Raw genomic sequence first — 16,800 nt, 5'->3', positions numbered from 1 at the left:
CTGTCCATGCAGCGCTCATTCAATCATCTTCTACATGTACTCAAGCAAGCAGAATCCCTAAACTGTAACCCTTGCTAACCAGAACTGTCTAGCCTCCTTTCTAGTCCCTGGACAGTAAAAAGCAGCTCCAAGGACAATTCATCCAAATTTAAAGAAAATGTCTAAAATAAAGGTGCAGTATCAGCATTTTACAAACAGGAAGCCAAGACCTAGGGAGAGTAACAATTAAAAGTTTTATTAAATTTGTTACTCAGTTTTCAATAGTCTAGACCATGTTATTGTGGAGACTACTTTCAAAACACAACTTACATTATCACCTCTGCAGCTCTGAGAATTCAGCACTTTTGCATGTCAGGCCAAAGGATCCAAGCTGGGCAGCACCAAATGAGAAAAAGACCCACACTAAACGTCTGAAAATTGTAACTTGTCTAGCATTCACAGGAGCTTAGGGGTGAGAGAAAAATAAAATTCAATCTTCCAGTCACAACTCAACTACTTCAAACAGAAGGGTAATCTTCCTTTTTTCTCTTCCTGAAACTAACGCCTTTTTTTTTTTCAGATCTTGTAAAACCTAAAGACAGTGTTTTCTTCTAATACTCAACCCAAATTCATCTCTTTCAATGACCCCTAACAGCTAAATCAGAGAAGGCAGGGGTCCTATAGAAAATTAATAAATAAATAAAAATCACAGCATGAACTAATTAAAGGCTATAAATTCGTGCATAGTCACAAAAAGAATAAAGTGCTGCATGCAACCTTAATTTTGATATTTCCTACATTCTGAGAGCACGACATCGTGATTTTTTGGTTCTCCTGTTACATATACATATATTTTTTTAAACACAGTTGTATGAAAGCATGCAAGTGTGCAAAAATACTCTCCAAATTTGAGATAAAGGAATAATGAAAAAAAAAACTAAATTCCATAACCCATGAGATTCACATATGTACAACTCAAGAACAGACAAGGATCTTCTACACTCCTCATAGACCTTCTTAACCACCCACTTCATGTTAGCATAAAATTCCACAGACTAAAGTAATTAAATTGAATTCCTTTTCTTTTGACGAAATCAAGAGATTTGCAATAAATTTTACATGGTGATGTTTCAATTATTCATTTTAATGATTTTTAATTTAAAAAAACTATTTTGAATATTATATTCAATGTTTTAATACAATAGCATCCAATTATATTTGCTTATTCACTATGTGGAAGCAAGATATACCAAAAGAAATGCTGCTGCTTTGCTAATAAGCAAAATTATCCATGATTGCTTTCCAACAAAAAAAGGTGTACAAAAAATACTATTTGCCAGGGCTGGTGTGTTATGGCTTTGTCATTCCAGGAAATATTTCCTGAGGGGTTTAGATGAGAATTCTACACGTATACACTGACAATTTATTTCCACTGAAAAAATGCAATATAGTAAAAGGATGAAATAAAAGCAAACTAAACAGAAGTCTACAGGCAAGGCAGCTGATCTTGCAGCATTCAAATAATGACCTGACATGTACACTCTGCAGCTTTTTGCAAAATAGATTGTATACAAAGATGAACAGATCGAAACTAAAGTAGCACGGTCACTGTAACTAGCATGATATATGTTTAAAGTCTTTGCTGCCTTGGTACTTTGGAAAAATTTGGAATTGGAAGAGATACTTCAAACAGTACTTTTTAAAAGGAAGGCAATAGAAAGGAATCCTGTACAGCCATATCTTATGACAATGGAACTTGACAATGAGGCCCTTATTGCACATAATGAACACATGGTCAGGCCACATTTGCTCCTACTAAATATTACCACATCATAATAGTAAATAATTTGGTTTATTTTATTTATTTTTATTAATATCAACTTAAATAAGGTCCTATATTCCTTCTGAATATCATTACTTGAAAGTATCGGGAAATTTATGATTTATAGTGCTGTTTGGCAATACTGAAAACACACCATAGCCCTTTCACTGGGTGGATGGATAATGTTACAGAAATGGAGAGCTTATAGCTTCACTTCAGCTTTCATGTGGCGTAACAAAATCTACAATGTTTTTTAGATGAGAGAGCTTGTCAGACCTTAGTAGTGAGCATCACCCATTCCATGAAAGTGACAGCAAGAATTACCAGCAGAGAAGCTGTTGCCCTCATGCCCTACAGCAAAGTCTCTCCCTGTCTGTTATTTGACAGGCAGGGTAATATGGGAATATGCTATGTTGGTGGAAAAACTGACACAATTGCTAGTCTCATGACTAGTGTGAGCAAAATGGAAGCAGTATGTCCAACACTTGTGGTAGATAGCTATTTAAAGCATATGTTTCTTATTGCTACATTAAATCTCTTATACCACTGACACCTGCAAGTGTTTAGTAAAATCTGAAAATAAAAACACATTATTCACTGTTGGCAGTATGCAACTCTTCCCAAACATGTCAAATTTAAAGTCATAATTAGAAATTAAAAAGCAACTAAACCATTACATGCTATGCACTATAATCTCCTCATTGAAATAGTGTAATTTACTTACCGACTGTTTTTAAGGGCCAACACTGCTACAGAAGATATTGTTGCATAATTTTAAAATGTAAACTCTAGCAGTGATTTAAATTGGATCATAACAGATGAAAAATGTTGAAGGAAAGAAAGCTAAACAATGGTCTCCTTGGCAAAAGCTGGAAATTCAATCCTATTTTGCTGCTATAATCTGTACTAGAAACTTCACAGTGACATACCAAAAATTGGATTTAGTGAGTGACTGAGAGATTGAAATTGCTGGGAGCTCAGGCTTGCAATTCATCCATAGGTCAGGCAGAGTGCAGCAAACCAGGCAACCTTCTCTACAGTTTTCCTCTTCCTAGCTTTAAGTACACATTTGAGGGAGTAGGCCCTCTAGCGAGGGGCAGAAAAAGCCTTATCACGTCAGTTCCTGCTGTTTGTGAAAGGCTGTGCAAAATCATAGATATAGAATATACAATTCTAAAGCCAAAGAAAATTAAATGTGAAAATGATTAAGAACATACACAGAGCCCTACAACTTTTACAACCATGTTCACATTAAGGAAAGTTCACAAGGAGTGTAACTCAATGCTAAGTTGTTTGAATTTGTTTGAATTTGTAATGAGTAAAACAATAACAAATGCTACATTAAAAAAAAGAAGACTTTAAAACATACAGAGCAATACAACTTTTCAGAGAAATTTTTCTGCTTAGTTTTGTGAAAAAGCTATGTGAACATGACTACACAAAACCACAAGGAGTCCCCACAAGACAATTTTTCAGTATCTTTCATATACATTTTCACTCAAATACAATTCAAACTTCCTGAATTTGAAAGTGCAAATGACTTTATTAAATATACTCATTTAGACGTCTCTGTGAATGAAAAAGAAAATCAGACACAATAACAAGCTTTTTTTTTTTTTAATTTGCAATAATCACTAACATAATACAAAATACATCATCATTCTAACAATAAACTTTGTTTACTCTTCAGAACACTGTGGTTTTCAACTTTAAACTAACAGACACCCTGCACTAAATGAAGTTAATCATACTTAATTTACACAGTAAAGTATTCTAAAATTTTTATCTGGTACATAGTGTGCTAATCTCCTGGAAAACACATTTAGAAAAACAAACCCTGCTTTTTTGATCTTGTTTACTCAGAAGAAGCCAAGAAAAATGGAGATGGAAATTTTAACTAACATTATCAAGAACACCTTTTAGTTTAAGCAGGTGACAGAAATTCAATAACAATTTTAATTCACTCTTGGAATGTCCATTGCATGTAAGTGGTATTCAAGAAAGATTGCTTGATGTCCAAACTGTAGTGGACAGCTAATTTCCGATGTCTGTCTTCATATCTCCTTACAGAAGAATTTGATTAACCCCCCTGCCACGTGAAACTGAGTACCATATCTTCCCAGTCGGAAAGGGACACTATCAAGTCAAAAAAATTATATCACTGTATGGACTTTTTGTACCTACTGTTCTTTATAGTAACATCCAAGTAGGATAACACACAACTTATAGCAGCACCTCTGCAGAGCTGTGTCCCTGTGTATCCAAATAGTGATTCACTTCCTTCTTACTTAAAATATTCTGCCAAATACCAAGAAAGTAGCAGCATAGCCGGTCAAATTCTAGAGAATTTTAGAATGCTCTGATGTATGTTTTTTGTTTGTTGACTTTGATGTACAAGATGAATTTGTAAATCCAATTATAAAAATCAAGTGGAAAGTGTCTCTTCAGAGGTTATGGTAATGACAGAAAAGAATGGCAGTACTAAGAAAACTGCAGAAAAGCAAAGAATCAAATCTTTATTTTTTTCATAAGTCAGAACTACAGAAGCATACTATTTCTGTCTATATTATGTGAGTTAATCTAGATCAGAAATTTTGTTCTGATTAAGTCTGTTAAAATGTACTTGATCAAGGCATACCAATCAACATAAAGTATTAACAATTTTCACAATTTTTACCAATGGGGAAAAGAAATACTGATTTATTCATGCAAATAATTTTCATTCTTTTTGAAATAGATATATTTTTCATCTCTCTTAGAGGTTTTGTTCTGTACTAATCCAGAAATACTTCCACTTGTCAATAACATTATCAATCTCGATATAGTATCCTTAATCCTTTCTCACATAACACTATAATGTGAAGAGAAAACATTTAACTCAGATAATAAAATTCTCTTTATTGATTATTTTCATTTTGCATACATTCTGTTTTTTAACCTGTTTTACAGAGAATCTGAAATCATTGCTTTAAGACCTTCTACTGTTTCTCAGTGCAGATCAACTTATGGCATTTCAACACAAACTTCAGGTGCTCAGTAAGACCGCTAAACCAGCATACTCCAACTATTTTTTCACAGGATGAATTAACTTACTTTGGAAGATGTAGAGTCACATTCCTGACAAATCCATCCATAGCCAGTCTGCTTGGGAGACTTTTTCAAGGGAGGGTCTAGACAGCCAAAATGGTAGCAGAGCCTACATTCATCACACCTACAAAAGAAAAAAATAGATGTATGTATATATAAATTGTGTTTCTATTTTATTTAGAATTGTGCATCTTTGCAACTCTCAGCACAAGATTTCTTGATCTATTATCATGGTAGAGAAAATACATTTTCTATAAGTGGTATTTTCAAACACCAACATTTCAAGTAGGTTCTGCCTAAATTGGAATATTCCAATGCAGACGCTCACGCACCACCTTCGTCATTATCTTGTGTAAAAGACATTATTTAGGAGACTTGCAAATTAAAGAAAAAATATATAACCAGCTCAATTTTTTAGGTACAATGACATTTTTTCAGAAGCTCCTTGTATTTTTTAAACAGCAACAACATTGACTTTTAGTAGTTTTAAAAGATTTATTTAACACATATTTTACTCATCCATTTTTTCAAAGCCAACTGTCATGTGCTCACGTATTCAATAACTCAAACTATAATTTACAGCTATAAATTTTATAGTTCTATCTGTGCAGGTGATAAGTAAAAGCACAAAATGTTTTCTGATTCTCTTTGAATACACGGGAAATGGATGCTCATTTAAAAGGATTTCACTGTGATCTTTCACTTAAAAGGGTCCTATGCATACAGAACAATGTTATATTTTTATTAATAAAGTTTTCATTAGTGTTTAGTAATGAGTATAGTCCACACATGAAACTCAAAACATTTATCATAACTATTCCTTGCTCACCCATTCCTAATGTACCAAGAAGAAATGCTACAGTATGAGTCCTTTACAAAAGGATCTTTAAATTAGACAGTACAATAATATGCTCAAATGAAGAAAAACATTTTAAAAACAAGTATTTTCATACATCTTAAAGAACTTCACTTTATTTGCATATTCTCCTGTAAATCAAATATTACAGAGTGGCTCAAATTGGAAGGGACCTCAAAGATCACCTAGTGCCAACCCCCCATAGGGGTTGCCATAGGGGTGGCCACCCACTAGATCAGTTTGCCCAGGGCCTCATCTAACCTGGCCTTGAACACCTCCAGGGATGAGACATGCACAACCTCTCTGGGCAACCTGTTCCAGTGCCTCACCACCCTCTGAGTGATGAGTTTCCTCCTAATATCTAACCCAAATCTCCCCTCTTTTAGTTTAAAATCATTCCCCTTCGTCCTGTGAGTGTCTGAAATAATCTATATCGTATATTCTGTTGTATGAAAAATAAAGCTTTTTAAAAAATTACTTTACAATATTCTCTTCAAGAAATATCCCTGAACTCTGAACTAAACCAATACAAAGGATCCAAAAATAAGAAGTAAAATTAAAAAAATAAAAATTTCTAAGAATTCTCCTACAACTTTCTCTGCTTCCCTTGATGCTCATTTTCTCCATTACAAAGCACGCAAACATCACCAGAACACACAGGGTACCACAGAAGGAAGAAGCAAATAACAGAACATCTTACTGTAATGACAGAAGAAAATATTCAGGTGGCTTTTCTCCAGGAATGAGTCTCCAAATAAAATGCAAGCATTTTAAGATTATGCTCACTTAACCTAATTAAACACTTCTGTCCTTGCTATCAAGGCCACACTTAACTAGGGAAGCTGCCTGTGTTTAGCAGGTATGTGTAAGACATGAGCGCTGGTAAGGGCTCTGCTCAGATAAGGGCGCTGCTGGTACATCTTCTGCTAGTAGGAATTCAAAACAATAATCTACCTGTCAACAGAGTGCAAGATTGGACTGATATCGTGGCATTTTCCTATTAAAAAAAAAAAAAAAAAAAAAAAAGATAAACCACATTACAAACTATATATTTAGGTTTATTTAGCAATAACTCTAAGTCCAAGTCTATGTAAGTTCAAGTCTTAATAAGTCTAAGTACAGGACAAAGAACACACTGAAAAGTGGGAAAAAAAAAATAATAATAATAATTCTGTTCAGTTTTTAAAGACACAAGAGTTCTGTTGTAGAAATATATTACTTAGAAATATAAGCAGTTTTATTTCTTGTGAAAGGCATATTAAAGTAACAAAAAGGTTGAGAGTGGGAGATGAGATAGGTTACACTCCTGCTTTTCAACAGTGTATGTGACCTTCAGCAAAAGATGAAACCTCCTTTGAGCCTCAATGTTCTCATCTGCAAAGAAATACATTTTTCCTAACCTATCTCTGTATCTAGAATCTTGTTCATGTAAGCGCTTGCATTTCAGCAGTGCTTACCAGAGCTCTGAAGTCTCCCTTCTTGTAAACTGGGACCCTCTAAGTAACACAAAATAAAGGATCACACTGTTGCATTTCAGAGCTTAATCCTAAAAATCTACATCTGACTTCTAACAGCATTAATTCAGGTTGCATTTTTTTCTGAAGCAACTGCCTATATATAGAAGTGTTTATATGTTATGTTCAACAGAAACTGTTTCCCCTTTGTTCCACTTTGCCATCTCTTACGTCTTTTTCATTTTATATCTACAACATAGTATTTCCTGAATTCACCTTCAGCCACGTTTCAGATATATGCTGAGGAAGTCACCAAAAGCTGAGCTGAAATAAACAGAACACTGTGAAAATAAATACAGAATCCCCATTCTAAAGCTGACTGTTTTTAATATACATTGTTATTATTTCAGAGCTGGTTTGAAACAATCAAAATTGCTTTTTCTTAAAATGAGTTAACATATCTGAAAATTTTCAGATACTAACAGCTTCTATCTGCATCTGAGCAGCTGAGAAAATAAAAATTACAAAAGCATATTCTCACGTATCAACATTCAAAGAGCTGAATGACTAATAATGAGGTTAAACCAAGTATTTTTAAACAGTTCTTCATATTGTTTTATAATGGAATACAGATTTTGTATTGTGGAACACAACTCCACAGAATGTGAAGTTCCCAGCATGACACTGGGAAATTGGGATAAATACAGACTGGACTTTGGTTAAAGGCAATGCACTAGCTGACTGGCAATTCTGTTGTCTGCTGACACTGAATTGGGGCAAAAGGAAAGCTTACACACATCTTCATACAGAAAACAGAATGGGTATTGATAATTCCTAACTGCAAAAGAAAACCTTATACCTAGGTTAAAATGGTAGTGGTAAAGTGAGAAGAAAATACATACTAGTACCTGTGTTCTTTTGTCTAGCAATTTAAAATGACACAAAATCCACTGTCAGACTCAGAAAGTAAGAAACAGACACAAAATAAGGAGTACTATCAAACTAAATTAGAGAATGAAATTGTTCGGTCACAAAAGGTGTCACGCTGGCAGCCTCCCAGTCTTTCAGTAAATGCCCTCACAGAGCAATCACAACATGGACACTTACAGAGCAAAGGAGCTACACTACATTGTCGGTTACAAATACCATCCACTTCCACCTTAAGGATGGTTTAATAGTAAAAGTTAAGCTAGTGGGCTAGGAAAAAAAAAAAAAAAAAAAGAAAAAGGAGAGAGAACACAAAACAAACCCTTTTGCTTCTTCCATTTTAAGTCAGTTAAGTCAGTTAAAATTGTTAGCCTTGCAGATTCAAGGTCATATTTTCAAAACTGTTCTAAAACTAGCAAATGTTTTAACTTACTATTATTTGTGGATAACCTTTGTCATGTTTAAGTACACGATCTATAACTGCAATTAAGTGCACAGCCATCTTCAGTGGTCTGGCTAGCAGTTGTACCTAAAACTTTGTGAAAATCAGAGGTCCATGCAAAGATAAGCTAAACTAACCTCCTAAATTACTTTTAATGGACAGGTCATTGCTTACTATCAACGTTTTAACAAGCTTGAAATCACTTTATGCATCAAAATTAGAAATTGCTGTGTTCCTCATCCCAGCAATTAATGAAGATAGATATATGAGCACTACATACTGAGAAATTGGGTGTGAAGAAGAAAGGTGAATTTGAAGATAATAAATTGAATAAAATAAAATAAAATAAAATAAAATAAAATAAAATAAAATAAAATAAAATAAAATAAATATTTTTCACTTAAAAGGATACAGAATGCAAGTCATCTACAACTTCACAGCAAGAAAGCTTCATTAGGCATTTCCATACCTGAAATATGTCTGCTTTGCTATTTAATAAAGCGATCTCCATCTGCTCGTGCCCTTGGATTTCTTATTATTATTTTTAGCAGTACATCTGGCTGTGCTCAAGCCCTACATAACTCTGCATTTTCCTGTTCATAATTAACTAATTATCCTCTAATCAATAGTGTAGATACTGATTTTACAATGTAAATGAGATAAATGAGATAATGGCTGGGGTCAATCTCATTTTATTTACAAAGCCCAGCACACACATCCAATTTCATTACATTGCATCTACCTGCATAGGAGGGAGGCTTATCAGTTGGCCTGCAGAAGTCTCCATGTGAGCACTGTGCATTTACAGATGAACAGAGAATGCAAAACCCGCCCATCACTGGCACATTTCTAAGTCACTGGCTAATACCATATAAAACCACAAACAGCTGACTCAGCCAAAGTAAAGGAACCTATTTCGCATTCACAAAACAGCACTGCTCATCTATAGCCGCAAAAAGTAATTACCTACATGTCCCTGAAACACAACATTAATAAGCTAATCTTTAAATACAACTAATCTTTAAATACAACTTTACAAACATGCTTCAGAGACCACAGAAAATCTCTCACTTATGTACACATCATTGCACATCGTCTGCAGTGTCATGCCGAAAGGTACCAACCTGAACGGGATACAAAGCTGCACAATACATATACTAGTCCCTGTTCATCACAACAGCTTAGAAAGATTTCATGAAGAAAGGACATAAAACTTTGATACACTACCAACAAACCATCGTTGACACTAAAATGAAAAAAAAATGTTGCAGATTAGCCTTTCTCTGGCACGCTTAGAAATAATTAGACCAAAATTAGAAGTAATCTAATCCAGAATTTTTAAACTCTCGGAACTACAGTGGGACAGGTGACGCACCACTAGCTGGGGGATGCAACGTGATGGCTAACCCAGCATCTCTGTGGATTTGACTTAACTATTACTACTCATCTTTCCTTGTTGGCTTGTGCTGGACCCTATTTCTGACTGCAGGCTCTTAACACCTGAAGAACAGATGCTCCTTCTCAGGCAGTTGTCTTTTTTCCCCTCTAATCCCTCAGTGCCCATGTGCTGAGCCACTGGAACTGCAAACAGCTGGAGACACAAACAAGGAGTTCATTTCAGATGACAGCACATTCTTGTGATCAGATAAACACCTTAACAACAGCTGTGACAGTTTAAGGCACTGTTATCATGTTGCTTTCTTGTTACTGGTTCTATGACAAACCCAGTGAAAGGAGCTCCCTTCCAAACTAAACCACTCTGTGACTGTGAGCATGTAAGTAAGCATCCCCCCCCAGAAAACAAAGTAAGCTGACACAGCTCAAGTGAATTCAAACAGAGCCCAAGATGGGTGACTTTGGGCTGAAGCAGGTAAACAGAGCTTCTGTGACACCTTAAGTGTAACTGGACCACAGAAGTGACAAATTCTGGGTGATAGGAATGAGTATTAAGGGGTAGGCTATAACAGCACCTCCTACATGTGATGTCAAAGAAGTCACTTTCCTGTGTGCCCTGATTTAAAGAAGAAAATTAATCAAAGAGGTAATGGTGACAGAACTGTACAACTGTATATTTACTGCAGCTGCTTATGCTGTCTGGAAAGTACATTTCTTCTACTTACTGAGGGAAGGCCCCCAAAACAATAAAACATTTTCATTATGGAATATATGGAAAGCATTCTTCTTTTTAGCTTTCTATTTGGACATCTCTTGAAACTTGGTGAAGCTATTTCAAGTCTTCATATCTTACCCTGCCATTCTACCCCCAAACTCTTCAACTCAGCCTCATGGATTCCATCAGAAATTGCTTGCATTTTGCTGTGATGTGTCATAGACCAAGTAGTCAATAAAAATGATGCTGTGCTGTATTCACATTCTCATTGCAGAGTTGCTAAGGGTCTTAGCAACTCTTGTTTTCAGACTGATGAGGCAGAACACTGTCAGGATTAGCAAGAGAGAAAAACAAGAAGAAAAATCCCTTCTCTATAAGAGGCATATGAGCTAAGAAAGGATGGTCAAGTCTTCTTGCTATTTCAGGCCTACAAAAGAGTTGTAAGAAATAATTAGGAGCAGGGTAATTTAAAACAGTCCTCTCACATAGACCAATAAAGCTTGATATGATTTTAGCATCTGGCATGTGACATATTCCAGTGCTGAAATTCTTCCATGAAAGCACATGTATCCAATGCTGAATATAAAGTGGGATACAGCCAAATGATAAGACCTCTTCAGACACAGGAGCTCCAAAGATACTCAAAATTCAGCTGGATATAACTCTATGGATTGACCTTTGTAGTCAGTTCTGCTTTGCGTGGGCTCAGCACAGATGCCCTCCAACCTAACTTTTGCTGGGATTCCAGTATTTTCATAATTTTGATTTAAATTAAGCGAAATGCTCTTTCTAGGAAGGATAATGGTTATGGTATTATGCAAAGTAATTAAAAGCCACATTCAAATTTCTATTATGCTAGGTACAATGCAAGCATACAAAAGGAAGTCCCTGACTTCCATGGATGATGATGATCACAGCAGCTTTATTCTCTTCTGTTACACCTGGAAGTGAGAGGGCTTAGCTACTGCAAGCAGGTGAGAGAATATACCAGAAGATGTTTATTATGGCTCTTTTTTTTTTTTTTTTTTTTAGATCTGCTACTGATGAAGAGAGTATTTGGGCAAGGTGCCTCATAGAGCAGGACAAATTTTCAGATCCTCTCTCTGCTAATAGTAGTTTCAGGATAAAGTACCTAGATGGCTTTGGATGTGAGAAACTGCATACTAATCTCTAATTACTCAAATTTCTGTCCCAACTCAAGGGGATTAATAAAATGGCCATTTTTTCTCTTTAATGTACAATAACCTTGAGAAAAACCTGCACACACTTAATGGATCTGTACTATACTTTTTACCATCTGCTACATGAAATGAGGTTTTAAGCAAATCCTGTATTCAGTGCTAGCTACAATACATTAAAATGTGGATTATTATGGCTCTGACATTTACGAAAAAGTTCTACTTTAAAGGAAAAAGCAAAACAAAACATCCTCCCTATAAATTCAGAAGGAAAAAAATACTTTATATTACTTCTACTCCCCCCTAATACTTATCATTACGAAACTAAACGTGAAATACTTCATTTTAACAGAACTAACAAAGACTGTCAATAACTTATACCACAAACGAGTGAAAGAAAATAAGCATTATCTGGCAGACATTTGCATAGCTAAGTTTGTTATGCTGAACCCAAAACTGCCGTCTCTCCTACTTGCTTTTTGTGCTTTTTAATACTAAAACAAATCAAACAAAACAAAAAATCCCAATTCCAAAAATTTAACACTGTTTATAGGTAAGGAGAGATTCTGAACTGGCTATATTTATGAGATACTTCTATGTAATCCAGATTTTTTCTGAATGATCAGCAATTGATCTGTTTCATGAAACTTAGTTGGCATTTACGCAATGATTTATATGAATGCTATAAATAAACTTTATTTGCTATACCTGTAAGTGCACAGCTTCCTTTCGGCATGAAGTGTTCACTTTTTTTTTTTTTTTTGTCTCTCATTGTATATCAATGCTACAAAACATGTGGCTTTGTTAATTTTTCAAAATTCATTAAGGGCCCATATACAAGGGAAATGTACTGATGTAAACACTACATCAAGTGTTTATTTTTGTTAATATTGTACAGCTCCTATATAGAACTTACATTTACAGTATTTTTTTTAAGTTCAAATTAAGTATTTCTTTGAGGATAATGCTTCCAATACACATAGATAATGCTATGCAAATTACAGCCCCCCAAAAGTGCAGTATATTATTTTTTTTCTTGGGAAGAACAAGAAATTCTAAAAGGACCAGGATGACTTCCACTAACAAACTGGAAAGTGCAAAATTCAAGAAAGCTATACTAGCAAATGCTGCATTAGACTTTCTAAAGTATACTCTAGTCATAATATATGATTGCATCTGTGGTGCCATTCTCAGGTGTTCAGATTAATACACTTAGCTACACTGAATGGTGTATTGTTTGTGAACTACTACACAAGTCCCATCACAGATTTGAAGATTGCCATCAAACTCTTTCAGAAGGTGAAATATTGAATGCTAACATCTGGCTTTCCAGAAAAAGAGGCAAATGACATAATGAATCATTTGAAAGTGAGAGAAAGATTGAAAACTAACTTAGTACTGATGTCAAAAGAAAGTTCCAAGAAAAGGAGAAAACCCTACAAAGACACTCTAATGTACAAATATACAAAATACAGAAGGAAATCCCAAGGATAATCCTTGGGGTATCAAGCATGCTAAAGGGAGTGTCAACAATACTCAGGCCAATTTTTAATACTCATTAGTCTGCCCTTAAAAGCTTCCAACAGCAAAGATTATTCAACTTCCCTCACTTCTCTAGTGCAATTATTGTTAGAAAAAAATCTTTCTATTGCCTAGCCTAAATCATCTTGTTACAACTGAAGACTTATTTCTGGTCTGACCAGAGCTGAAGAACATTTTTCCCCTTTTCTTTGCAACAACTTATTTGTTGCATTTCTATTAATTTAGACCGTTTGAAAAAAAAAAAAAAAAAAAAAAAAAAAAAGAAAAAAAAGGATTCTCCAGTCTTCTCTAAATTAAAGAAATCCAACCATTTTAAGCTTTTTAAGCTTTCTTCTTCATTTTGTTCTCCTGTAATCTTCTCATCATTCATTCTGTTTTCTTTAGACTTTCTGTACATGCCTCTTGCCAAAGTAGACAGTTGAGGCTTCTCCAATGCTAAGATAGCAGTCTTCTGAATAATCAGGAGTATTTTCATGTGTTAAATGTGTCAAAAACACCTCTTTGCACAATTCAGGTATAACCAGATTGATTCATAATCAGTTTGTGACCCAGAATTCCCCATATCTTCTTTTTTGGAGACCCATCTCATAACTAGTCACCCTTCATAGCGTAATTATGCACTATACAGTGATTTGTCCTTTCCTTTACTCCACTATGTAATTTTCTAGATGCCTTCTTAAAGTTTCATTTTCAATTCTATCCCTGTAGTGCCTTACATCATATTGGCATCACTAGCAAAAATAATCAAACTCTATTCCAATACCTAAAAGCGAAGCAAAGCAAATTAAAAATACAACACTAAATTCAGGACAGGCCTGAGTGGAACCCAGTGAGCAGAATATTGTTCCAATTTGATGGTGAATCCACAGTAACTACTGTGGTTTTCTGATAAGCTAGGTATTCTACTGCAGCTTAATTAACAGAATATTTCCCTAACTTACATAGGAGAAGATCACACACAAAGTATTTTTAAAATCTTACTAAAGCCAAGCTATACTGCAATTATCATTCTCTCCTACCCACAGTACCTATATTTAGTTTAATAACTGACCATAAGTCACACTACATTTTTTTTCCCCAAAAAACAGCATGACAGACAAGTAATCACCCTTTCTCCCCCCATTTTTAGCACATTGTTGGGATGTAACTTTCTACTGTACTTCAGAATTCTGGACAAGCAAATCACTAAACTTTGTCTTTCTTCTTCCTGAAAAGTATTCAAAGATTCTCAGAGATGAATGAACCTCTACTTCCTAGTGAAAATATCTTTACTCAAAAGGTGTCGTTGTGTATCTTGCCAATACAGAACGGTAAGCATTTATTAGAAAGAAGTCTTACTCTGATATCATCCCTCCCCCTTTTAAAACAAAACGACGTGTTAGACATCAGGTTAATTTTATTTAATATAATATCCAAACATGAAATGCCCTAGTAAGATATGACTTATAGGTAAGTATACACAAGTTTGTATATTTCTCCTATTACTTATTACAGCATTTAATTTCTTTCTTAAGTTTAAAAAATATTTTCAGATGGAAATGTGCCTTGATAGATAACAAAAACCACCATATCTCAAGAGATTCAAAGATTATATGTCATAAAGTTACAAGTGTGATTGCATTTGAGCAGAATTGTTCCAAGCCAGTTCAAGATGAAAACGATGAAGCTGCCAATACACTGCTACTGTAGATTTTAGAACGGGATCAGTAACATTTGTAGATGAAAAGACTATGTCTGCATCTACCAGGATATATATAGACGAAGACGAGGATCTCAGCTGTCACGCTGCGTGATCAGTTCTTCATTCCTTCCCCAACTTACACAACAATTTCATATTTGGCTTTTGAGGAAGTAAGCTCGTCCTGAACACTGCCAGGGAAGTAAGCCAAACAAAACAAATGTTCCAGAAAACAATATAGGTAAAGTTCTATTCACTCAAGTGTCTGAAGTCAGAAACAATTAGTTCATACTAATAAGCACAAAATCAATTTTTCTGTGGCAAATCTATTCCTTAAGAATAGTAAGTCTCACATGTTTTACAGGTCTTGTTACCACTGAACATATTCTTTTTTTTTTCTTTTAAGGAAACAATCCTTTTTACAGTAGGGTCTATGTACAATATGATGTTCTATATAGAAATGTTCTTTTCAAACTATATAATTAAAGTGCCACACTGATGGCAAACCATTGCTTATTTCATTCAGTATCACCATAGAGGAACACACAATATTTAAGTCCCACAGGCTTCTGTCACTCTTCAGTGAATCCAAGCATTGTATAACATCATTTACCAAGGAAGCACAGGGGAAAAAGACATTACTTAAATAGGACAATTCTGACAAGACATTTATCCGGGATCTTTCAACAATGCACATACGAAATGTTCCTGATTAGTGGAGAAAAAAAAAGCAGGCAAATTAAGTACCTTGTCAGTCCAAATAACAAACCAATCAATTACATTCTATCCAAGCCTGACAAGCAAACTCAACTTTTTGTCATAATAAGCTTATAGTAGAGACAAGATAGCTGTTCTCCTTTACTTAGGTACTCTATTGACTGCTTTATCCACATTTAAAAATCTTTTTTATAAAAGAGGTTTCCAGGATTGCCTCCGAGGATGAGTTGTGGCAGAGTTGTGTCTCATGAAGGGTATCTACACAGTAAAGTGATAAGAAAAAAATATTAACATTGAAAGATCATAGCAGCTCTGCTCTGTCTTATGAACATTTTAACATCACAGTAGTTTCAAGCAATGCTTATGCTCAAATCCAAATAGTAAAAAGACTTTCATACCAAACCTCCATCTGTAAGTGTCAGAACTTTAAACTGAGTTACATATAACATCCTTTTATCTTTTGCTCAGTACAGCTCAAGGAACAAAGGCAATCCACCACAACACAGATGGAAGAGAAATTTTTATATTATTATTTTGTACATTATAATAGCAACAACTCAATAAAAACAGTTTTCATTGTGCAAGCTAGCATTTTTTCATATTTAAAACCCACAGAAAAGTAGGTTTGGGAATGACTATGTGACAAGCACTAACAGCACCGGTACTGTGCTGACTTAAAAGAAAAATGTTTCTTTGATAGAAAAGCATTTGAAAGAAAGTTAAGACTAAAGATGTATGAACTTTCTTTCAAAATTCTACTTATTAATTCAGTACACAGGACACTTTTATCATTTCTGAAACAATGTTTTTGAGGCAATCACTCAAAAATCTCCAAAACCTTTTTTTCCTCCTCATACTTCTTGCCTCATGATGTATGTTTTTTCAAGGATGCTATTTTTATTCTTTTTTAAATAAGTACAATTCTAAAAGGGTACTTTACATTTATACTCTTTAAAACTACTTGCAATACAAGAAATTAATATAACTGATATTGTGAGACTTTCACTA

The 16,800-nt window shown here is 34.6% G+C and overlaps 1 protein-coding gene across 5 annotated transcripts in view; it reads right to left on the bottom strand.

Annotated features, from left to right (window-relative positions):
- Positions 1–16,800, bottom strand: part of PHF14 (PHD finger protein 14) — a gene marked incomplete at its 3' end in the record, with an annotated part of 165,152 nt that overhangs the window by 53,811 nt on the left and 94,541 nt on the right. For 2 of the 5 annotated variants that reach the window (XM_084282777.1, XM_084282778.1), the window contains exon 17: positions 4,895–5,012. In XM_084282777.1, coding sequence (XP_084138903.1) covers positions 4,895–5,012 — 118 coding nt within the window. Of the gene's footprint in view, positions 1–3,430; positions 3,938–4,894; positions 5,013–14,903; positions 16,051–16,800 lie in introns of those variants that run through there. The other 3 variants (XM_084282780.1, XM_084282781.1, XM_084282779.1) reach the window with 2 other exon arrangements.

The sequence above is a fragment of the Netta rufina genome, assembly GCF_964035555.1.
Source record: "Netta rufina genome assembly, chromosome: 2".
In the NCBI taxonomy this organism is placed as follows: domain Eukaryota; kingdom Metazoa; phylum Chordata; class Aves; order Anseriformes; family Anatidae; genus Netta; species Netta rufina.
The sequence above is the reverse complement of the archived record's forward strand: the minus strand, read 5'-3'. Positions and strand labels throughout refer to the sequence as shown.